This window comes from Staurois parvus, unplaced genomic scaffold (genome assembly GCF_062004578.1).
Source record: "Staurois parvus isolate SC_StPar_1 unplaced genomic scaffold, SC_StPar_1.0 ptg001302l, whole genome shotgun sequence".
Taxonomy (NCBI): Eukaryota; Metazoa; Chordata; class Amphibia; order Anura; family Ranidae; genus Staurois; species Staurois parvus.
The window spans coordinates 5,859,782-5,884,701 of NW_028319098.1; the positions used below are offsets into that span (position 1 = coordinate 5,859,782).

At 42.5% G+C, this 24,920-nt stretch overlaps 1 protein-coding gene across 1 annotated transcript in view; it reads right to left on the minus strand.

Moving 5' to 3' along the window:
- LOC149437173 (uncharacterized) overlaps window positions 1-24,920 on the minus strand; it is a 510,919-nt gene that overhangs the window by 172,937 nt on the left and 313,062 nt on the right. The window contains exon 19 of the mRNA XM_089661020.1: window positions 20,775-20,837. Within this exon, the coding sequence (XP_089517146.1) occupies window positions 20,775-20,837 (63 nt within the window). The remainder of the gene's footprint in view (window positions 1-20,774; window positions 20,838-24,920) is intronic.

The window sequence follows — 24,920 nt, forward strand, 5'->3', positions numbered from 1 at the left end:
CTACTATAAGTCACTGATCTCCACCACTACTAGTATTAAAAAAAAATGTATACATAAATGATTTGCCTTTCAGATCTACTTTAAACTGAAAAGGTTGGTTTACATACACTTTGTAAGAGCAGTTGAGATGATTAAAAAACTACTGAGCCCTGTAATAATAGAAGCTTCCAAACAATTAGAAAGTGGATATAATACAGGTAAAACAGTGACATTTAACTACTCTTTACTACCTGAAGACTGAATAAATGAGCATATAAGAAAATACTGTGTCTTACCTGGTTCCCACAAGGTTGAGGAAACCAAATTCCAGGCTACTCTACTTTCATACTTGATGAAACAACCTACAAAACCCCCTAATATGGCTAAAATTATTAAAACCCCAATGTGTTCATAATATATGAAAAATTGTAGTATGTCTGTCATGGCTTAAATTTTTGTAGAGACATCAGGCAAAATCCAATGCGTTTTGGAAATACTCCTTCAGGGTATAAAGCAGAAGCATGCTTTGTATAATAGAACAACAACATATATAGATAGTTAAATACAGATGGTTGCAAGAGTGCCAACACACTGCTTGTCCACCCCAACCGGATGAGGATACAACATTGGGGCCAATGCACATCCACTGGGGCTACCATGTGTAAGACAGAGCAGCCACCCACTCCCATCTTGGTGTTAGCCAACTTAATTAGGAATGTTGGCAGTAAGGAATATCACCATTTCTTCTTTCATACTTGGTGGTCATGCCTATACACATCACCAGAGCCACTTAGCAAACTATTGCCAAGGCATGGCAGAGCAACCACATCAATGTGGCCAGAACCGAAATCAGACTCACAAATAGTGATGGGCCTAACTGCCCTGGGTTCGGTTTAAGCAAAGGTTGCAGAACTTCACAGAAGTTCAGATGCAGAACTTGAACCCCATTGAAATAAATGGGAGCATATTCTGTCAAAATAAAATTGGGACTATTTTTTGGGATAGTAGTCAAGCGGGACCAGAACCAATGCAAAAATGTTTTTTTAAAAATTTCATGGGACTAGGAGCACTGATATTTTTTAATGCACTGACATGTACAATGGAAAACGTTTTAAAATGCTAGAAACTGACATATGGTTCCTTAGCACACAGATCCCAAGGTCCCTCAAAATACACAGCAGACTCCAAAGGGTCTGTTATCTATAGCTCTCCAAAAGACTATATGTTCGACTAAAGAGAAGTGTTCACAACTGAACAAAAAAAAAAAAAAAAAAACTTTTCCCTCCTTAGCAAATCTACTATGTGACTATATGAATAAAGTCCCAAATAGAGGATTTATCTCCCTGTCCACTACATAAATTTGCTTGAAAAACCCCATATAGGTTGCAGGGCCGACGATCCCCGCAGGATGGATCAGATCTGCAGATTGGGGAGGATAATGAATCGAACTCCGATCCATTATGCTCAATCTGCAGATCCGATCCATCCTGCGGGGATCATCGGAGGGGGTGTCACCAAGTGTTCCGGCCCCGGGTGACACCAACCCTTTAGACGCCCCTGAATAGGTGTCAGTGCAATGGTACCCCAAATGCAGGTCGCACATATTTTCCTGCAGCAGATCACATGGTACAGAAGTACAATGCAATCCGGTTGAAGTGCTTTTTTTTAAGTTGTGCATGCACTATGTTTGGTGCAGTGCAGTCTGATTGCAGCCTATTCAAAAGAATGGGCAGAAAATGCACTGCACTTAAATCACACAGGAATGGTGTGAACTGGCCCTTAATCTAAGTTATAGTTAACTTCCCAAAAGACTCTTAGATTTATTCTGAGTTCCCTTCAGGGACATGTACTGCATATTCTCACTACCTATTCACGTCAAAACAAATGCTTTAAACTGAGCTATTTAAACTTCCTCTCTAGTCAATCTGCTCTGCTCTCACTCAGCTATCAAGAGACTTTGCCTCCAACAGTTTCAATGCTTCCCCCAAGCAGTATTTAGCATTAAGTTACTTTGTTTTGTAAAGTTATGGAATTGTACATTTTAACCTTTTGAAATAAAAGATATATTTTAAGCCCTAGTGGATGAAATGCACAGTGAGGAGAGACCAATCAATTCATCGTCTCCGACCCTGATCTCTATCTGTATTATAATTTTGCCTAAATGATGCCATTTCAGACTATCGCTTGTTTGTTGGTTGTTGACTTTACTTGTGCCTGTCAGTTGCCTTGGTTGTCCATCTACAATGTCTTCCAACATCAATAGTCAATCAAAAGGTTTAATTTGGCAAAATCATGCAGATAATCTCATACTAAATTGCAGGGTTTCCTGGTGAAGGTAAAACACTCCTTACACTGCATATCTTTCTTGTGAAACAAAGCTTTTTTTTGTGATAGGCATTTTCCCCTTAAAAATAGATCTCTGAGCATAATAAATCAGAAAAACCTAACTATTTTTCTCATTTCAACAAAAAATTATTTATAGATGTACATAAGAGATTATAACTAAAAATAGGAAACTCATGCTATAGGTGAAAAATAAAAAATGATAAAATTATCAGTACTGGTACTGCTGATCAAGTGTCAACCACTAAGATGTGCAAAAGAAGAAAATATATACAGTGCTCAACAGTATGAATGAACCATAATAGTTACTGTAATTGAAAAGTGTCCATAAACATCCAATTTATAAAAGTGTTTCCACTTCAATATTGAATCCTTGCCAATAAAGTACTCTGTGCTCTGCAAACCGTAAAGTGACTATGTGCTCAAAAACCCACACAACATGATCTGTGCCCCCCCACCCTTATTTGACCACACTCACCAGATAAAATGGACCACCCACAGCTAGCAAGAGAGTCAAAGAGCTCCTTCAGGTGAGGAAAGTCTCCTTTTGTTTCACTCTATGTTGTTCTCCACTCTCCTCCAAGCATTCAGCTTTATTCAGTATTAATTGGGCAAAGTAATAAATAAGCTGGTGCATCGGCTGGACTTTTCCCCAAAACAGGACCTTCTATCTGCCCTGGCAATCTGGCTTATGGTTCATTCCTATTGTTGAGCACTGTGTGTAATGTTTTCTTTGTACATCAGAGATTATCACAGTCACTAGAAGCTCTGCATCAGACAGTATCAATACAGATAGTCATAGGCATTCGAGAGCAGTGATGTGAGGTATTGTTTTCTGGATAGAGGCATACGGTTCAAGAGGACTGCAGCTGGATTGTCAAAAAGAGAAACATCCATAAGTTTTTCGATTATTCTGAGGACCTGCTGCCAAAAAGGAGTATAGATGGACAGTCCCAAAATATGTTTAGAAGCATCCTGTCAGGGCAGGAGCTGAGGAACGGACAGGCAGGCCTAACAATGTAACGCACTGGCTGACAACAACCACCACCCACAGACCGAAGTCCCTCAGGGCGCGGAGTCTAAGTCCCAGGCTGCCCTTCACCAGGGCCCCTGATGGTGGGGATGGACTTGACGCAGCCAGGAACCAGGTCGCGGCCCCCGAGACACCTCAGCTGCGGTAATGGCCACCGCCAATGGCGTGTAACTGGTGGAAGAGACAAAAGAGTAGTCAGACAAGCCGGGGTCAACAACAACAGGACAAAACGGTACAGGACAGCAGACGAGAATCACAGGTCACGAGCCGGGTTCAGCAACAGAGGGTCAGATCAAAGGAGAATACAAAGAATAGTCAAGTCACAAGCTGAATCAGAATACCAGGAGAGTCACAAGAGTCAGAACAGAGTAATAGCAACACAAAGACACAAGACACAAGTGCAAAGAGCCACAGGCTTATATGTCATCATGGTAATAAGGGATTCAGTGAGCGCTAACCGACACAGCAGCTGATACACTAAAAAGGAAAAACCATAAACCTTCAACCAGACAATATAAGATAGATAGTGCAGCGCTAGATGATATATGACTATACCAGTATTGAAGATGGTGCAATATCCCTTGCTTAAATGTCAGCAAATGTGGACCACATACACTATATGTGACCACACATACTGTATGTGACCTTCCCAAGAGCTGAAAAAAGGGAAATAATGACGTGAACTTCACACAACTTCACTTCACAGTAAAAAACGCACAATATGAATGCACAATACAGTCCAGTCATCAAAGAAACACAGATAAGTGTATCTCGATAAGATCCTTATGATGCATGTAGTCCGGCGATGTGCAGAAGAAGTGAATAAATTGCGCACTCACCGGAAGCACAATTTAAATTGTGCGTTTGTGTCTCATACACCAAAGATCACTCCGACTGTAGATGAAGGGAAGCTCTGAACAGGTGGTTCTATGATGAAAGGTAACACATCTGGGGATTCCTTCTGGCAGACAGGCTCCAAGACAGGATCAGCTGAATATTTCTCTGGGCCTTGGGGTAATCACCTGGTGGTCCAATTCTTAGATGTCATGGCTGTATTCATTTCCTCTTTTAGGGTCTCTTTCTTCTATTTTAATTGGGTGATTCAGCCAGCAACTCTGCTGTTTTTCAGAAGTTCAAGATCTAAAACACACTGGGAGAAATTTCCTAAAACTGGAACACCCAGAATCTGGTGCAGGTGTGCATGGTAGCCAATCAGCTTCCAACTTCAGGTTGTTCAATTAAAGAAGTTTAAAAGTTTAATTGAACAACCTGAAGTTGGTATACAATACTGGTATAGTCATATATCATCTAGCGCTGCACTATCTATCTTATATTATATGTCATCAGCCACACCCCTCTGGGGGATGGACCACAGAAACCTGAAGGCATAAAAGGGTTCCCATCATGCACAGCAGAATCCAAGATGGACGCCAGCACATGGAGTAACATAACCTCAGGGAAAAGGTAGGACCTTGACAGTACCTCCTCCTCAAGGGCCCCTCCCCCTCCGCGGCTCAACAAAAGGTTTCTGAGGAAAGCGGGTATGAAAAGCGCGGAGGAGGGCAGGAGCATGGACATCCGCGGAAGGAACCCAGGAGCGCTCCTCGGGACCATAACCGCACCAATGAACCAGGAACTGTAATCGACTGCGTACCAATCGAGAGTCCAGGATCCGGCTCACCTCATACTCCTCATGACCGTCAACCCGGACAGGACGGGGCCGAGGCAGAGAGGTAGTGAAACGATTGCAGTTCAGAGGTTTCAACAGGGAAACATGAAAGATATTGGAGATCCGCATCCCAGACGGAAGGGCAAGGGCATAGGCCACCGGATTCACTTTGCGGAGAATGCAGAAAGGACCGACAAAACGGGGAGCTAGTTTGGGTGTGGGCACCCGAAGATTGAGGTTGCGAGTAGACAACCACACCCGATCGCCGACCTGGTAAGAAGGAGCGGGCAACCGTCTGCGATCAGCCTGGAACTTCTGGCGCTGAGCTGAGTCCCTCAAGGCCCTCTGGATCTGCCCCCATGAAGAACGCAGGGCAGCAAGATGGTTCTCCACAGCCGGAATGTCCTGTGGTGAGAACCTCTCAGGTAATACCGCGGGTTGGAACCCATAGTTGGCCATGAAGGGAGACATCCCGGAGGAGGAGTTGACCGCCGAGTTCCTGGCAAACTCTGCCCACGGCAGGAGATTGGCCCAATCATCCTGATGGTCTGAAATATAACACCGAAGGAATTGTTCTAAGGCCTGATTGGAACGCTCCGCAGCCCCATTGGACTGCGGGTGGTAGGCTGAAGAAAAGGAGAGACTAATACCCAACTGGGAGCAGAAGGCGCGCCAGAATCTGGACACGAACTGACTCCCGCGGTCTGAGACAATCACCTTAGGTAACCCATGCAGGCGAAAAACCTCCCTGGAAAAGACCGTGGCCAGTTCTTGCGCTGTGGGTAATTTCCTGAGTGGAATGCAATGGCACATCTTGGAAAACCGATCGACGATCATGAGGATGACCGTATGACCCCGAGACACCGGGAGGTCTTGTTGACTTATAAGGAGTTTATGTATAATCTTCATCAGCAACTGTAAATAGATATTTTTATAACTATATGTTAACCAAGTTACAAAGCTGGAAATATCAGAGCTTGGTTTGATAGCGGTGTGTTGTACATAGACATTGAAACAAGTGATCAAGTTGTAGAGATAGCTTTGTATTGTATTGGAGGAATGTTTGGTGTGTAAACATGTGCATGCCACAAGGAATGTTCTATTATATGAGAGGGGGCAACCACTAAATTAACTACCTTATCTCAGACTTTATGGGGCCCACATAACGATCTAGACCAGGCCATTTAAATCTCTTTGTTGGTATGAGGGCCACTTCAAAGTACCCTCTCTTTAGATGTGCAATGGTGATGGATATCTGGGGAATGTAGTTTTACCAGGCTATGACCTAAGGTTCCCTCCAAACTCTCAATAATGGAGGGAATTTTGATGAGAAAGCCTGGATCCAGATGCCTCGGTGCCATGACCTGGCATATGTAATTTTATCACTAAAAGGGGAGGTTCTGGGATGGGGCTGAGTTATGTAAGCAATATAGGATGGGGAAACTGTCCAATCCTGGATGAAATGCGTCAGATATGGAAGATGGATTGGATAGTTCTACCAATCAGGATGGCCCCATGCAAGTCTATGGGAGATAAGTGTATATCAGGGTAGGATTTGGGGAAAGACAAGGGAGAAGATACACCGATCCTGGGGGCCCCCATGCTACACCATTGGTAAATATCAGGACATTTCTCTGGCACTTATATGTATACATGATTGTTGTATGTGTTGTCTGTCTTGCTGTTTGTGGGTTTAGGGTATGAATAGTATATGCTTTAATTCATTGGGTGAATCATATACATTTTGTTTCTCTTTTTCTTATTGTTAAATAGATAGATTGTGGTATGTTAGTTTAGACCTCCCTACTATTCACTAATAAATTTTGGTTGTTGTGTTAAACCTTTCACTCTTGGTCAAAGAACTCTCATTAAGGTTAACCAAATCATATCAGAGAAATATTATATTTCATATTCCATAGATTTGGTCAACATAATTGGCGACCACTGCGGCAGGACCCGAGACTGAGAGTATTTAATACAACAACCCCGAGATTTGCGTAATGCAAGTTAAGGTTATTGGGGTGGCTTTAAACTGAGTCAGTTTGCCGGTAATTTGGAAGGTCACAGCAGCCCTATCTAGTTTAAAAAAAAAATGTACCTTTTACATTTTTAAGTGGGTATTAGAAGAACTCTAAAAAGAGGGAGGATACTCCACAGAATTTATGTTTTTTATCTCTTCATAAATGTCCCGCAATTATACTGAAATAGTATATTAGAAGAACCATTAAAAACAGGTCAATTTAATGGGGAGGATATACTGATGGGACCATATTGTTTTTATTTGATTGTTTCTTTTGGGCTTACCAAGCTTTACTTCTCTTGAATTATCGTTGGGTATTTTGTTTTTTGTAAAGGTTCTATGGATAGTCAATACATTTGTTGAGAGTATACATTTTTTTTGTACTGCTTGTTAAAGTGTATTGTGCAACAAACAGCACTGTTTGGTAGGATTAATCTTGCTTTTTGTGCTAAGTATACAGTACTTGTGTATCTCAATAATGGAGGGAATTTTGAAAAAGGTGGCACACGTAAAGGACAATGAGGCTATTGTTCATGCTATACAAGGATCTGCTGACCCATGGTTGCAGGCACAAAATTGGGTGAATGAAAAGATTTGTGGAAAAAAGCTAAATGCACATAAGGCGAAGTATGTACTCATTTCTGCTGCTGGCTGGATAGCAGAGCAATACAAATCTGTTTTTCAGCAGAAGCAAAAATTGGAAGATGAGGTGGAGTTTTTAAAGGCTGAAATTGAAAATGTGAAATTTCTTGCCCAGCAGGCTTCTGTATTTAATGTAGACAGTAAGCTTATTACTAATGAAAATACAAAATTACGCAATGAGATTACGTTTGTTAAAGAATGTTTAGAGAATGCCCAGTTTGCTATACGGGAGATATGTACTGAACGTGCAAAGGTTGACCATTCTCAATGTTTAGCAGAGATAATGTCTCTAAAGAAGCAGAGTTTTGTTGCTGCAAGTAAGGTCTATGATGGGTGTTTAGACAATTGTTTTGTAGCAGCTGTTGAGACTGACTCTGGCTTGGAAATAGAGAATGGGTCGGAGGATAATAGTAATGCAATAGCAGTGAGCACATCAGATGAGTCTGTTGTGGGTGAATGTTCCTCAGACAATGAGAGTGTAAAGTCTCAGGACTCCAGCCATTGTAATGTGTCTCAGTCATCAAGTGCTCAAAGAAGGGCTTATTCAGGGAAGCCAGTTCTGAGATGTTTTGCTTGTAAAAGGTTGGGGCACATTGCACGATATTGTTTTAATGGTAGTAGTAGTAAGGAAAGGAACTCTTGGTACCCCAAAACTGCACCAAGACACAAAGAAGTTTACTCTGCAAGGTGGGGCAATTCTCCCAGGCATGTAGGCTATAGTAGACAAAACCACATCTCTTTTAAAACCCAAATAACAAGGTTACAATCTGAGAATAGTCAGCTAAAGCAAGACAGACGTCAGTTTATGGAGCAACTGAAAGAGCTGAAAATGGAGATGTCTTCACACAAAGATACTACACTGGGATGAACAACCATTTTGTTGATAGTCCATAGACAGTTGGACGTGTGGTATGAGTTTTTCCAATTAAAATTCTTTGGCATGCATTAAGATTTAGCTACTGCTCTCAGAGATTTGGCCTCAGTATTTGGAACATTAATGAAGGACCTTGGCATATTTTTGTGTTTCCAAGGAAAAGCCTTCATGATTTAGTTTTTTTTAAAGTCAGGTGGGAAATAAATTCCAAATTGTTTTTGTGGTGTGTATAGTTTTAGCCACCTGAAAGATAGTTGCAAGGTAAACCCTCAAGTTAGCAACTCTATGCCATTGACATGATAATGAAAAGGGAGGGAGGCTGTTAGCAGCTCCATCCATATGTGAAAGAAAAAAAAAAACGTTTTTCAACATTGTGTGTATGTATGGTTCATACAGTGTTTGGGATTGCTCTTGTGTTTTTTTTTTGTGATTTTTTTTTAATTGTTATCATGTCAAAGTAGCAACATAGGTTTATTATGTTTAACATACTGCATGTTTTTGTTTTTAAAGTTAGGAGACTTTGTTTTATCTTCAACACAATGTTTAAAGGACTGGGTTAATGAACTTTTGAGAAGTTTTTGTCTTTCAGATGTTGAAGACATGTGACTGGAAGTTCTCATTTGCAAGTGAAGAACAGGATGCCATGAAAAGCTCTGTTGTGTTGATACCAACTTACATGAATTACAAAGACTTTAAACTAATGGACTTATCAATGTCATTTTTTTTTTTCTTTTTTTTTTTTCTTAGTTTCATTATCTTTGTTTTAAAACCAGGGAGAGAGGCCTTTAAAACCTGACAATTATTTTAAAACCATCTGTATATATGTAACTCTTGAGGTGAGATGCTGCAAAATGGCTTGGCATTGCATAACTTATTAGGAGTAATATATTACTCTTTCTTTAAAATTATAAGAGGGGTGAGTGAAAGTTATCACTCCAGTAAAATTATTGAATTATTAAATAACAGAGATATTTTAGAGGCTGGCGAAGAGAGATGTAACCAGTTTCAATTTTATATGAGCCATTATGAAGCATTCAATACCCCCAATCACAATGCAACCCTGCTAGTTGATTATATGTGCACTATTTGTGAATCAGTTTTTGAGTAAACAAAAAAAACAGATTCAAGTGGGGGAGTGTGTGGTGTGTTGTGTGTGGTATATATATGTGTATGTGTATGTGTGTTGCACACAATATACTACATATACACATCAAAATAACTTGGTCCAAAGGGTACATTGTATATTTGATTTGACCATACAAGAAGTATTTATTGATAGTCCAGGCGGTAATTCATGGGAAAAGTGATAAAAGCATACCTAGAGATGTTGGGAGTGGAGCAAAAATTTCACATCCCATATCACCCAGAATCTTCAAGTCAGGTCGAAAGAGCCAATTGGCAGATTAAAACGATGCTAAAGAAATTTGTCCACATCAACAGTAAAAAAATTAGGATAATCTATTGCCTTTACTGGCCATGGCCATTCGAGCAATACCCTCATCCGCTACCCGGTTGACACCCTTTGAAGTGTTGACAGGCAGGCAGATGAGACTCCCAGAACATCTTGGGCTAGAAATGCATACCCCTACCATAGACAGACTTTCCGTGGATCAATACCTCTTAAAACTAGAAAAAGCGGTAAAGGAGATCCATGTGTTTGCAGCAGCACACATGGGTAAGATGCAAAAGAAAGCAAAGGCGTATTTTTACAAAAGGATTCGAGAATGTACTTGGGCGGTAGGAGATAGAGTCATGTTCTTAGAACTCCATCCTCTGGACAACTGCTTAAGCCAAAAATGGAAAGGGCCATTTCCCATTATTGACAAATTAAGTCCCTCAGTATATAAAATCAGAATAGATGAGGGCAAAAAGACCAGAGATAAATGGGTTCATGTGAACCAACTAAAGCTATTCCATGGAGTCAAGGACATCAACTAAAATGTTGCATTTTCTTTCCTTTTAGAGCCATGAAGTCAATATGGATTATTCTCATGCTCCTTCTGTTCAGACACACCATGGAAGAGGAGAATGGACCACTTATTAGTGTGATCGTTGACGAAAATCCGGTCCACTGTCAAGAGGGGGAAAACTGTGTTGCTGCCAGTGGCAATTAAAGGGACTAAGGGGAAACAAGTGTCCTGGTGGAGTCCCATCAATAATCACCTAGTCTGAGTCAAGGGCGTTGCTGGGAATGTTATGGACTACTGGGATAGGATAATGGGCTTTTCTAATGGTTCATTGTTGATTCGAGATACACAGTTAAGTGATGCTGGAGAGTGGAAATACTCCTTTGTCATTTCAGTCCCTTTGTCCAGCAACACTCAACTATCCACTCTTCAATATGTCCCAGGAAAAGTTACCTTGTATGTGTCCCCAAAGGCCAGAACCCCTGCTTTTACAACCTTGACAAAAAGCTCAGCTGCAATCCCTTTTTCCTCAGAACTAACATCCTTGGACTGCCCATCACTGCAAGAGGGACCACCTAGTGGCCTAACTGCGACATCAATCCCCGGAACACTCTTTAATAATGTTAAGTTCATTCATGTGCCCGTTGTGCTTAATTTGTCCAAGTGGAACATGGCCGAATTCGGCTCATGTGCCCGGACAAATGTGTCACTATTTTATTCTTCCTTGCTGGTAGATTTGATTGCCTCCCATGCCAGCCGAACTCAGGATCCTTTTGCAGAACCAAATATCTCTCCCCAAAGGGGCATTTTCCGATCAAGAAAGTTAAATGGCTTGGACAGTCTAATTGGGTCCATCCCACGACTTTTTGGATCGGGTATGTCAATTTGGAACCGAGCCGATTTAGCTGCGATTCGCAGACATATCGGTAATTAGGGGCTGGCAGAGGAAGAAAGGTTTACAGTTTATAATATGAATGACATTGCCCAGTTGTTTGAACGGACTCAGCAGAAAATCAACAAAATCATAACAATAAATAATCAAAGGGCCAGGGAGAACAATATGGGCAAAGAGGTAATATGCACTGCATATGGGAACTTTGTTTTAACGAAAGTCACCAATGTTATAAGAGACATCCAAGTTGGCAAAATCCCTGACATTTTAAGAGATAAAGATCTTACCCAATGGTACTGTACTCACACTAATATTAGTGGAGGAATGAATGTACATCCAGGAGATAGATGCAAACCTTTGCCAGTCTCCACAATTAGGAATCTAGGGTTAGTGACATCACACCCAAATAGAGGTCCGTTGGATTGCCTGAAGAGCCAGTCACCGTGTGCCTACCGTGACCTCCTATATATATCCTTCACCATGTCGCTGCCAGTGTTCCATCCTCAAGATGACTACTTCGACAAGATGGCGTCGGTACACTCCCTTGGGTACCTCGAGAATGACGTGTACAAAGAAAGGTTGCACCTCCCCGAAATGCTCATTCACGTCCAAGAGGGATGGAAAGCACCTCACACTGCCTGCTGCACTGTCAAAGAGAATAGGTACCTATGTCTTTGTGATGTGTTTGAAATCGACACTCCGGTCTTTGGTCTGAGCAATGACCAGGATCCCACAACAGAAGAATCCAGGGAGCCTCATTTGCATAGCCCACGCCAAGCCAACCAAGAAACTAGTCCCAGTGAGATGGAAGCCAACTGCCCGGTGAAGTTGACGAAATGGAGAGCACCAAGAACAAAGGTCACCTACAACATGGATGGACTGTATTGTGTTGTTACCAATCATAAGACATTCCTCTATGGGGGTCAGTCATGTCCAATACCCTATCCAAATTTTTGCTTCGTTCCACACGAGTACACGATTATTGGGGAATCCGTAGTAACTACAATACCACAGCTGAATAAAGATTATGTTGTAGATAGTGCCCCCGATGTCCCAGATCCTACACCGTACATACCCTATTTTGATATTAAAATTGATAAACTGTCAGTAAACCTTCATAATCTACTCGCAAGGAAGGATACACATATAATACAAATTAGTAACAATATGGTAAAGACGGGAAAACAGTTAAATGAACTTTTACATGATGGGGATTTTAGCTTAGTTACCACTAGGACCTGGGTGGAGATAGGAATAAAAGGTCTCCTTGTGTTACAGGGTGGGTTACTGTTCATCATGATGGTTATGGTAATATATCTGAGTAGACTTTTAAGATGGCAGAGGGAGAAACTCAAATTGCTAATAGAGATTAGACATAAACAGTTACTTGAATAGCGTGAGTGTGGCCTAGCCTCACTGGCCACAAGGGGGGATCTGTTGACTTATAAGGAGTTTATGTATAATCTTCATCAGCAACTGTAAATAGATATTTTTATAACTATATGTTAACCAAGTTACAAAGCTGGAAATATCAGAGCTTGGTTTGATAGCGGTGTGTTGTACATAGACATTGAAACAAGTGATCAAGTTGTAGAGATAGCTTTGTATTGTATTGGAGGAATGTTTGGTGTGTAAACATGTGCATGCCACAAGGAATGTTCTATTATATGAGAGGGGGCAACCACTAAATTAACTACCTTATCTCAGACTTTATGGGGCCCACATAACGATCTAGACCAGGCCATTTAAATCTCTTTGTTGGTATGAGGGCCACTTCAAAGTACCCTCTCTTTAGATATGCAATGGTGATGGATATCTGGGGAATGTAGTTTTACCAGGCTATGACCTAAGGTTCCCTCCAAACTCTCAATAATGGAGGGAATTTTGATGAGAAAGCCTGGATCCAGACGCCTCGGTGCCATGACCTGGCATATGTAATTTTATCACTAAAAGGGGAGGTTCTGGGATGGGGCTGAGTTATGTAAGCAATATAGGATGGGGAAACTGTCCAATCCTGGATGAGATGCGTCAGATATGGAAGATGGATTGGATAGTTCTACCAATCAGGATGGCCCCATGCAAGTCTATGGGAGATAAGTGTATATCAGGGTAGGATTTGGGGAAAGACAAGGGAGAAGATACACCGATCCTGGGGGCCCCCATGCTACACCATTGGTAAATATCAGGACATTTCTCTGGCACTTATATGTATACATGATTGTTGTATGTGTTGTCTGTCTTGCTGTTTGTGGGTTTAGGGTATGAATAGTATATGCTTTAATTCATTGGGTGAATCATATACATTTTGTTTCTCTTTTTCTTATTGTTAAATAGATAGATTGTGGTATGTTAGTTTAGACCTCCCTACTATTCACTAATAAATTTTGGTTGTTGTGTTAAACCTTTCACTCTTGGTCAAAGAACTCTCATTAAGGTTAACCAAATCATATCAGAGAAATATTATATTTCATATTCCATAGATTTGGTCAACAGGTCTACAATAAAGTCCATCCCTAGATGTGACCAAGGATGCTCCCCATTGGGAATGGGTTGCAGAAGACCCAAAGGGAGATGCCGTGGAGACTTATTCTGGGCACAGATCGAACATGCCGCTACATAAGAGGCAATGTCGGCACGGAGGGTTGGCCACCAGAATGAGCGAGAGACGACCCAAAACAGCTGGTTCTTCCCCGGATGCTCGGCAGTTTTGGCGTTATGGTAGGTACGCAGCAGGCGGGTGCGCAATCCCTCGGGTACGAAACATCTACCCTCCGGCTTCCCGGGAGGAGCATCAGTTTGAGCCGCCAAAATCTGTTCCCCAAGGGGAGAGGTCAGACTGGTGCGAATGGCAGCCAGGATCTGATCTGGCGGGGTGTCAATCTCTTGGCCTCCGAAAGATAGGTCAGGTTCTTGTGATCGGTAAGAATGAGGACCGGAACCGCGGAACCCTCGAGCAGGTGCCTCCATTCCTTGAGAGCCACAATGATTGCCAACAACTCCCTATCTCCAATCTGGTAGTTGCACTCAGCCGAGGAAAGCTTCCTGGAGTAGAACCCGCAGGGAAGTAGGGGTCCATCGGGCGACCGACGCTGAGACAGGAGAGCCCCTACTCCCGTCTCGGAAGCATCAACTTCGAGGACGAAGGGCAACCCAGGATTGGGATGCGAAAGAATCGGAGCCGAAGCAAAGGCAGCTTTCAGAGCCTCGAAAGCTATGATGGCCTCGGATGGCCACTCGTGAGGGTTATTCCCCTTCTTGGTTAGGTCAGAGAGAGGCTTTGCCAATGTGGAGAAGTTCCTGATGAACTTCCGATAGTAGTTGGCAAAACCCAGAAAGCGCTGAATGGGCCGAAGACCATTGGGACGAGGCCACTGCAGAACCGCCGCAACCTTCTGAGGGTCCATGGAAAATCCCTCCGCGGAAATTATGTAGCCCAAAAAGGCAACCTGGGATCGATGGAACTCGCACTTCTCGAGTTTACAAAAGAGTCCGTTCTCACGCAATCGTTGCAGCACCTGCTTGACATCCTGGACATGGGACTCCATGGAGGCAGAGTAAACCAAGATGTCATCCAGGTAAACCACAACGCACTGCTGCAACAAATCACGAAGGACATTGTTTATGAATTCCTGAAAAACCGCGGGCGCGTTACACAACCCGAAGGGCATCACCAGGTATTCGTAGTGCCCAGTTCTGGTGTTAAACGCGGTCTTCCACTCATCCCCCTGTCTGATCCGTACGAGGTTGTACGCCGCCCTAAGGTCGAGTTTGGTAAAGACTGTTGCTCCCTTAAGGCGGTCGAACAACTCAGAAATCAAAGGAATTGGATATGCATTTTTAATGGTAATCCGATTGAGACCCCTATAATCGATGCAGGGCCTCAATTCCCCACCTTTCTTCTTTACGAAAAAAAAACCCGCTCCTGCTGGGGAAGTAGACTTACGAATGTGCCCCCGGGAAAGAGCATCCACAACGTACTCCTCCATGGCCTTATTCTCCGCAACCGAGAGAGGGTACACCCTGCCACGTGGAGGAGTGGCCCCGGGTTGCAAGGATATGGCGCAGTCGTAAGGACGATGCGGTGGTAAGGTACCAGCGCGTACCTTATCAAACACGTCCCGGTACTCCCCATAGTCGGTGGGCAACGCAGAGTCTGAGGAGGCACACAATACCTTAACCGGCCCCCGGATGCACCCGGCCCCACACTGTGGAGACCATGAGAGAATCTCGGCCGTTTGCCAATTGAAGGTTGGATTGTGCCTCTGGAGCCAGGGATACCCCAAAACCACCGAATAGTGTGGGGAAGAAATCACCTGAAAACAGGCCAACTCCCTGTGAACAGCCCCAATGGCTACCTCTATTGGCAGAGTCTCGTGGGTAACCTGCGGCGGTTGCAGGGGCCTGCCATCTATTGCTTCGAGAACCAATGGGGCAGCACGAGCCTGCAGGGGAATGGAGTGCTGTGCAGCAAACGAGCTGTCCAAGAACAACCCACCGGCCCCAGAGTCTACCAACGCCTGGGCCGTCACCGAGCCCCCCGTCCAAGAAAGGACCACGGTGATCAGTGGCTTATCCTTGCGGAGCGCCGGGGACGAGGAAACTCCACCCAAGATCTGTCCCCGACATGATCTCAGGTGCGAGCGTTTCCCGGACGGACCGGACAAGACTGCCGAAAGTGACCACCGAGGCCACAGTACAGGCAGCGACCCTCCCGACGCCGAGTGGCCCGCTCCCCCTCGGAAAGGCGAGCAAACCCCAGCTGCATGGGTTCCCCACCAGACAAGCTATCCCCAGGAGGCGTGGGAGGAGAGGGAGGAACGGGTGGGACAGAAAACGCAGGTGCCAGTCGATTGGAAGGCCTCCGCAGGCGTTCCTTGAGTGAAGGCCTCTCCCTGAGCCTGGTGTCAATCAGGATCAGGAAAGAGATGAGCTCCTCCAGCACCACAGGCAGTTCCTTAGCTGCAATCTCGTCCTTCAATGTGTCAGAAAGACCATGGGAAAACGCAGCCACCAGAGCCTCATTGTTCCAAGCGACCTCTGCCGCCAGGGTACGAAACTCTATAGCGTACTCGGCCACGGTCCGTGAACCCTGATGCATGGTCACGAGCAGCTTGGCCGCAGGGGCGGAACGGGCCGGTACGTCGAATACCCTACGGAAGGCATCGACAAAACCGGAAAAATCTTGAATCCCTGGGTCGTTCCTCTCCCATAAGGGATTTGCCCAGGCCAAGGCCTTGTCTGAGAGTAGTGAAATTAGGAACCCAACCTTTGACCTCTCAGACGGGAAGGCGTGAGGTATTAATTCAAAATAAATACCCACCTGGTTGAGGAACCCACGACACTGACTCGGCTCACCCCCAAAGCGCTGTGGAAGAGGGGCAGAACCAGTCATACCTCTGGGCACCGCTGATGCAGCTGTCGAGGTGGTGGACGCAATAGGCGGAGAAGCAGCGGGAGAGACCACCGGAGCGACTACCGGCCTAATAGCACCAGGAACAAGGTGTGCAGTGCGTGCAAGCAGAGTTTGCAACGCCTGAGCGAACTGATCCAACAGGTGATCCTGTTGATCGAGTCTGGCGACTAGCGTTGGGAGCGAAGGCGTGCCTGCACCGTCAGGGTTCATGGCACTTGTGTAATGTCAGGGCAGGAGCTGAGGAACGGACAGGCAGGCCTAACAATGTAACGCACTGGCTGACAACAACCACCACCCACAGACCAAAGTCCCTCAGGGCGTGGAGTCTAAGTCCCAGGCTGCCCTTCACCAGGGCCCCTGATGGTGGGGATGGACTTGACGCAGCCAGGAACCAGGTCGCGGCCCCGAGACACCTCAGCTGCGGTAATGGCCGCCGCCAATGGCGTGTAACTGGTGGAAGAGACAAAAGAGTAGTCAGACAAGCCGGGGTCAACAACAACAGGACAAAACGGTACAGGACAGCAGACGAGAATCACAGGTCACGAGCCGGGTTCAGCAACAGAGGGTCTGATCAAAGGAGAATACAAAGAATAGTCAAGTCACAAGCTGAATCAGAATACCAGGAGAGTCACAAGAGTCAGAACAGAGTAATAGCAACACAAAGACACAAGACACAAGTGCAAAGAGCATGTGCGGGCCACAGGCTTATATGTCATCAGCCACACCCCTCTGGGGGATGGACCACAGAAACCTGAAGGCATAAAAGGGTTCCCATCATGCACAGCAGAATCCAAGATGGACGCCAGCACATGGAGTAACATAACCTCAGTGAAAAGGTAGGACCTTGACACGTCCCCTGTGAATCTTACATCTCCAGCAAAAATTGCTTTGTTGTGGGAAAAAATGTGCAAGAACTGTTGAGGTCCTATACCACCTTGTCAATACCATGAAATGGACAAGTTGTTGGGTTCTCCACATTTTTAGAGCTGGAATCATAAGAAGTGTGGAGCTCTCATGTATCCCTTTGCAAAACCAGAGAGTGAAAACTTTGTCAGAGAGTCCTGTAGCAAACTCTGGACGTCATGGGAGAGGGAAACCTCTGTACTTAGCTAGTTTGTAATATTTGTCTATTTCTAAGAGCATACTTTTCTCACTTCTATTGAAAGCCTTTATGCAGATTTGGCTATTATTTGGTGGATATCTGATATGCAGCCTGCCTTATAACTGAACAATGCTCATTTACATACCAATTAAAAGCAGAGAACACCTAAAATGAGCTTGTTGCCAAACAGTGTGCGTATGCATAGAATATATATACACATGTACACACGTAAAATGACTATCTAGGTTTTAAAACCTTCATACATATCTAAAATAATCAATCTATATTCCTATGTAGGAGTACATTTCTTGATTATAGCAAATTGGTGGCAAATAAAATTGCTGCATGTAACTTCAGACTTTCCAAATGCTTAATCTGTGATTCCTGATCTCCAGTATTATACAGAGATAGCCAGATTACACCTCTGCTTCCTGTAAAGGATGCCTCACTTGTCAGTGTCATTCTTTGCATGACTGATGACATCATACATATTCACTAGGTACATCAAAGAAATTGCAGTCTAGGAAAAATGATGATGTTAGAATTGGCTTAAGTCCCCTGCAGATATCTTTGTATGGAAAATTTAGACAGTAGGCTCCATGGAAAGAGAATATATCATAGAGTTCCAGGATGAAAAAACTCTGAGTGAATCTTCCAGGTCCATCATGCTAGATAGAGAAATTAGGACTTAGCAGGGAGCAGGTGTCCACGATAGCACCTCTTTTGCCATATCAGACGAAAGAGATAAAACAATCCCTGTAATCAATTAGTTGCCATGGACTGCTAGAAGAGCAAGCTGGTGGATGAAATAAAGAATTCATACTCAAAACGATTAGTCATTCTGAGGGTTTGACAAGCTGTTGATGGATCTTCAAAGGATTGAGGAATAAGATTATTGGGTCATAATTTATTGATAAGACCTATGTTGTATCCAGCATTGTCCCTTCCGGGCAAAGGTTTTCAATGAAGATATCAATCTCCTTTTTAAATTTCAGGTCTTGAGTATTATCCCATTTAGAGTATATGTTGAAAAGCAAATAATAAGCTTTGCATCTAAAGGGACCAAGTGATAAATACTGTAAGCCCAACATTGACTTTGTTCTTGACATACAATTACTACATGTGAACAAAATGGATCAAACCTAAATTGCTTTTGTATATACATACATCCCATAATGGTATTTCATTATATTACTGCAAAGGAAAATAGCGGTATTCATTCAATTTGCAAATTTATCAAGATTTAATATATTTAAAAAACATTTTTAACATATTTTCTCCTTTCAAATTGTTCAATAAATTGTTAGAACAACACGTAAATAATAACAAATGCCATCCTTAGTTGCTTCACATTTAATATGTTCAGCAAATTTTAAAAAGAAATAGGCCTTAATTTATTATGTAATACACAAAGAGAGTGATCTTATAATAAAATCCAATGCACAAAGCAAAGTATAAAGTAGACTTGATTATTTTTAATTATTAACTCTCAAAAACAATGAACTTAAATATAGAGGAAAATTGTGACACCAAGATTTCATTTACAACGTCAGTATGTCAAATAGTTTACCAAGTGCACAAAGTGCAGTAACCCATAGCAACCAAACAGTACTCATCTTATTAGTAATCTGACATTAATATGAAGTTTGATTGCTTGTCTTGGGTTACTGCATGTTCCACATCATCATCTCTCATTTCCCTGCCTTATGAAATGGTGCCAAATACAGTATATTTCATACAAGCAAAAGTGTTCCCCTTTTCTGAGCTGTAGCAATACAGAAAGGGAAGAAAGCACTTTGTATAAAAAGGGTTTGGGTGAATATACAGTATGTAAAATTTATCATCATTTGAACTTCAGTATGTCAGGTAATTAGATGAAAATAGTATTCTGCGCTTGTACAATTTCCCTAGAGGTGTGGCTTTCTGTCCAGTTTTGCAAACCACAGTTTATTAAATAAATAACCAAAGAAAAAACATAACAAAATACTGTATATACCAAGGTGAACAAATGTTCCCTGGATCCACTGTTCCTGAGTACAGCGCATAGGAAAAGATTTGAGGCAGCACAAGCAAAATGCTCTTCAAAAAGTTAAAGCAATCTTCTCACACTTTACAAATCTCTGCACCACAGTACCTGATTCTGTTCCTCTGCTCAAACCAGCTGTGTGTTCACACCATCACTCATGCCTTTTTCTTTAATTTGTCTTGTGGTAACCAGTGGTTAAATGTGCATTTTACTGCACCCAGGGGCAGACTGACAACTCATAGGGCCCCCGGGCAATAGGGGATCATAGGGCCCCTGTGCCCTTGCCCACATTCAAACCACACCCAAAAAAGCCTATGAAAGGTACCAGGGGCATCTCATGGGGCCCCCTGCTGACCCTGGGCCCTTGGGCAGTGCCCGAGCACCCGAATGGTCAGTCCGCCCCTGACTGCACCTTACCACAACACAAGTGTAACACACCTAAACTCAATACTATAGTATGAAAGGAACCTTACATGCCAATGGCTGCAGCAGCTGGATGATACCTATTGCTTGGCTTTGAAATGGCTGATGGCATAGTAGGAAATAATTTTTAAGTGGACACGGCCTTCTAGTGAAGTAATGATTGCTTTTGCTTTCTTGCCTACTTTAATAATCTGTTTATACATCCATGTATGCATCAGTGATGAAAAAACATGAATATATTACAACTTTTTAAAACTAAAAGTAATATACAGGTTAATAAGCGCGCTGCCATAACGATTTGGAAAAAAAATGCAAACCATTTTAAATATGTATATTTTTCATTATTGACTGCTCTGCTGTTGTAAAGGGCACATTTCAGAAAATGCATCAAATATGGTAGTTAGGCTGTATGAAATATTGGTTAACAGTACAGCATTTTCTTTGAACTTACCTCCCTCTGTGCACTAATGTATTTCTTCTCAGAGGTTTTCAGTTCATTTTGCAAATTTGCCACCTAAGAGACACATGGATCAGTTATCAGGGGGTTTATATAGAAAATAAACCTTAAAATGTAAACAAATAAATCACATGTTGCTCACTAAGAAATGCATATGATCTGCTCATGACATATTGTGTATTATTCAGCCATGCTGGATAAAATGGTTAAAAATTCCTTTACAAAATATGTATCAATTATATAATGTATGTACATATGTAATGAAGACTTAATGGAAGCACAATCTAAAAGATAAAATGTATCTTTAACCACTTCCTGACCAGGCCATTTTTTGAGATAGGACACTGCGTTACTTTAACTGACAACTGAGCGGTCATGCAACACTGCACCCAAATTAAATTTATGTCCTTTTTTTCCCCAAAAATGGTGCTTTCTTTCGGTGGTATTTAATCACCTCTGTGTTTTTTATTTTTTGTGCTATAAGCAAAAAAATTACAATTTTGAGAAAAAAAAAACAATGTTTTTGACTTTTTGCTACTAAACATGTCCAGTAAAAAAATAAAAAAAAATCTAATTTTGTCATAAACTTAGGCCAAAATGTATTCTACTACATGTCTTTGCTAACAAAAAAAATCCTAATACGCATAAATTAATTGGTTTACATGAAAGGTATGGCAGATATACTAGAACTTTTTTTTATACTAGTAATGGCAGCGATAAGCGACTTATAGTGGGACTGCGGCGGGCATTCTGACACGGGGGGGGGGGGAACGGTCACTGACAGCCCCAGTGACACTAATACAGTGATCAGTGCTAATAAAAAGCACTGACACTGTACTAATGAAACTGGGCAGGAAGGGGTTAACATCTGGGGCAATCAAAGGGTTAACTGTGTGCTGTTTTACTGTGTGCTATATTTTACAGTGTAAGCACATTGCTTTGTATTGCTCTGCTATGCAATACAAAGTAGTGTGCTGGAGCTGACAGGGGAGAGATCTGTATTGTTTACATACAGACCCCTCCCCATCAGTGATACTCAATGATCGTCGGCGGGGAATCACTGGCCGGGACCTGGTGATCAACAGCTGATGGCGGTGCAGGTAGGGCGCGCCCGCTACCCGGAAATGCAAAATCACTATGTATACGTGATTTTGAGCAGCCCTGTATTTCTGCTATAGGGTGGCGGGCAAGCGGTTAAGCAAACTTTTTTTAGTTTTGGGTGGGAAAGGGATAGGGTCACTGTCGAGTTTTTTTATCACTGTCTGTGGCCCCATTGGGGAGATTCACAACTCTGTCCTGGTGACTGTTGTCAACAAGACAGAGTGATGGGAAATTTTAAATTTTAGACCTGTCCCCAAAAATGAAAGATAAGTGGAAATCTTTCAATGGGGACACCTATTCGTGAGACAACAAAGAGGGACGTTCTCCTGGATTTCCTCTAAAGGAAGTGAGAAGAAAATTTCCCCAATGGTGCCCATACAGCTAAAAATAATCTAGGGGATTTTAACCCTTCCCTACTCTATCCAAATCAAAACAAAGGAAAAAAATCAGGCATACTAGCACTTAAATGCAGATTTGGCTCCCACCAATGAAACCACAGTAAAGAAGGTAGTGTTTTCTTTAGGCTTTATTTCTACTTTTTATAATTGAAAAAAAAGGTGTACACAGGCACTAGGACACCAACATTAAAACCACAAGCATCCAAGATTATTACTTGCACTAGCAGCCTGAGAAACTCCAGTAAATCAAAGTATGGTCAAAGCTTTTTTGGCCATACTTCTTTTGCGGGTCACAGGAGTACACTTGCTTTTGTTTTCCTGTGACCCAGTATCAGCTGATAGCGGGCAATAGCCTGCTATCAGCTGACATGGCAGAGCTGCAGGCTCTGGAAAGATTGTTGGGATGCATCTGCCCACCCTCCAGCTCAGCCATCCAGTGAGTGCTGGAGGAGCAGAGCAGAGAGCGGTGACTGACAGCCTCTGCTCTCCACTCTGAGCAGACTGAGAACTTAGCAATCAGTGTTCTTGTAATTGCTCAATTCTCGATCTTCTTAGATACAATGTGGGTCAGCTGCAAGCATCACACTGATGCTACAGCATAGAGGTGAGTATGTATGTTTGTTGTTCTCCAAACCCCAAACATTTCCTTTAATAAACCAAAAATTGTTGAAGGTTTTGTTGTGATTCTTTACTCAAAGAACATTTCAGCTAAAAAAATAGAACATTAAAACTAAACGAACATACATTTTCCCAAGTTCAGAAGGCCTGACAAGTAGAGCAATTGGTAGTTCATAACTTCAATATATTCTTAAAAATAGTCTGTAAGATCAGCACTGTTTTAATGAAAAATGGCATATGCCTTCAGTCTGATAGTATATAAATCATACCAACAGACTAGATTTGTCTTATCATATTCTGTTGTGTTGATAAAGTTTTCTATGTTTTTCTTTTGCCAATTTCTGTCTCAAAAGGGTGATGGGGCCCTTGATCCACTTATGTCTTAAAGCAAAAGTATAGCCAGACATCTAAATTTCCAGATGCAATATGCAAGTGTAAACTGTCTTATATGACAAAAGTTTTGTAATTCTATTCTGTCAGTTAAAAACCGTTCTACCTGCACCTGGTGTTTTTATCATATGCATAAGATGTGCATTGATATGTAGTTTCATGGTGTCATTTGTTGGTCTGTACAGACAGTTTATATTAGTATAAATCTTCACATTCCTGTGTCAGAAGTTTCGGTTTGTGTAGAAACATGAGACATGCCGCATAGCCCTGCACACGGTAATACAATGACCTCTGCATTTTCCTGTGAATAAACTACATATTCCATAATCCCGAGGTCTCTCAGTCTAGTACTCTGCAGGTGACAGCTAGCTACACATTAAGTTTTTCAACTCACTGATGCAGCTGGAGGATGCATTGTTTTAATTACATTAGCACTTCCACATTTGTGATGCAACACAGAGAGGATGACAATGCATACATTGGAGAACTGGAGAAAGTACAGAAAAGGGCAACCAAACTGATGCGAGGCATGGAGGAGATCAGCTATGATGAAAGATTAGAGGAACCACATTTTTTCTCTCTTGAGAAGAGGAGATTAAGGGGGGATATGATCAACATGTATAAATACATCAGTGGTTCATATAGTAAACTCAGTATAGCGTTATTCACCCTGAGGTCATCACAGAGGACAAGGGGGCAGTCTTTATGTCTTGAGGAAAAGAAATTTAATCTCCAAACATGGAAAGGTTTCTCCACAGTAACAGCTGTGAAAATGTGGAATAGACTCCCTAAAGAGTTGGTTCTGGCCAGTTCAGTGGATTGCTTTCTTGGATACACAGAATATAACTGGATACTAACATTTATAGGTAAAGTTGATCCAGGGAATATCTGATTGCCTCTCGGGGGATCAGGAAGGAATTTTTTCCTCTGCAGGAGTAATTGGATCATGCTTTGCTGGTTTATTTTTGCCTTCCTCTGGAACAACTGTGGGTATAGGATTAAAACTTTTTTTTTTTTAATGGTTGAACTGGATGGACTTGTCTTTTTTCAGTCAAACTATGTAACATTCGACTCTGCACGACCCGAAACAGGAAGTCGACTCGTACCTTTGGTGAACAGTGACAGGCTAGCTGTAAGCAAACCATTGACATTGGAGAATCAATCAACCATGACGCTATAAACTTTAGCCACAACAGGTGAGCCAATCATTACAAGGTAAGGCAAAAGAATGACATAGGTACTATAACTACACTAATACTTAGGTAAAACAATGAAAACATTTGAAAGTGTACCTTTGCCTTTAAACCATTCCATCTGACTGTAGAGACTGTTCAAGGACTTTCCCAAGCTGTGGTTGGTTAGTAAGCACACTGATGAGGCCAACCCTGCATTCTACCCTCCTATCAGGTAAGTCCATGTGCAAAACCTGATGGACTCAGAGTACCACCCTTTTCACTTCCTGCCTGAATATGCAGGGAATTACAGGAGGCTAAAAAAATACAGACTAAGGTTCACCCTAAATGAAAATGTAATTGTTTTAATGAGCAATTACTGTATTAGATTTAATGCCTGCCAATACCTCTGCTTTCAAGCAAACCTGTTTAAAGGGCTCTGTCAGATCCTAGTGATACAT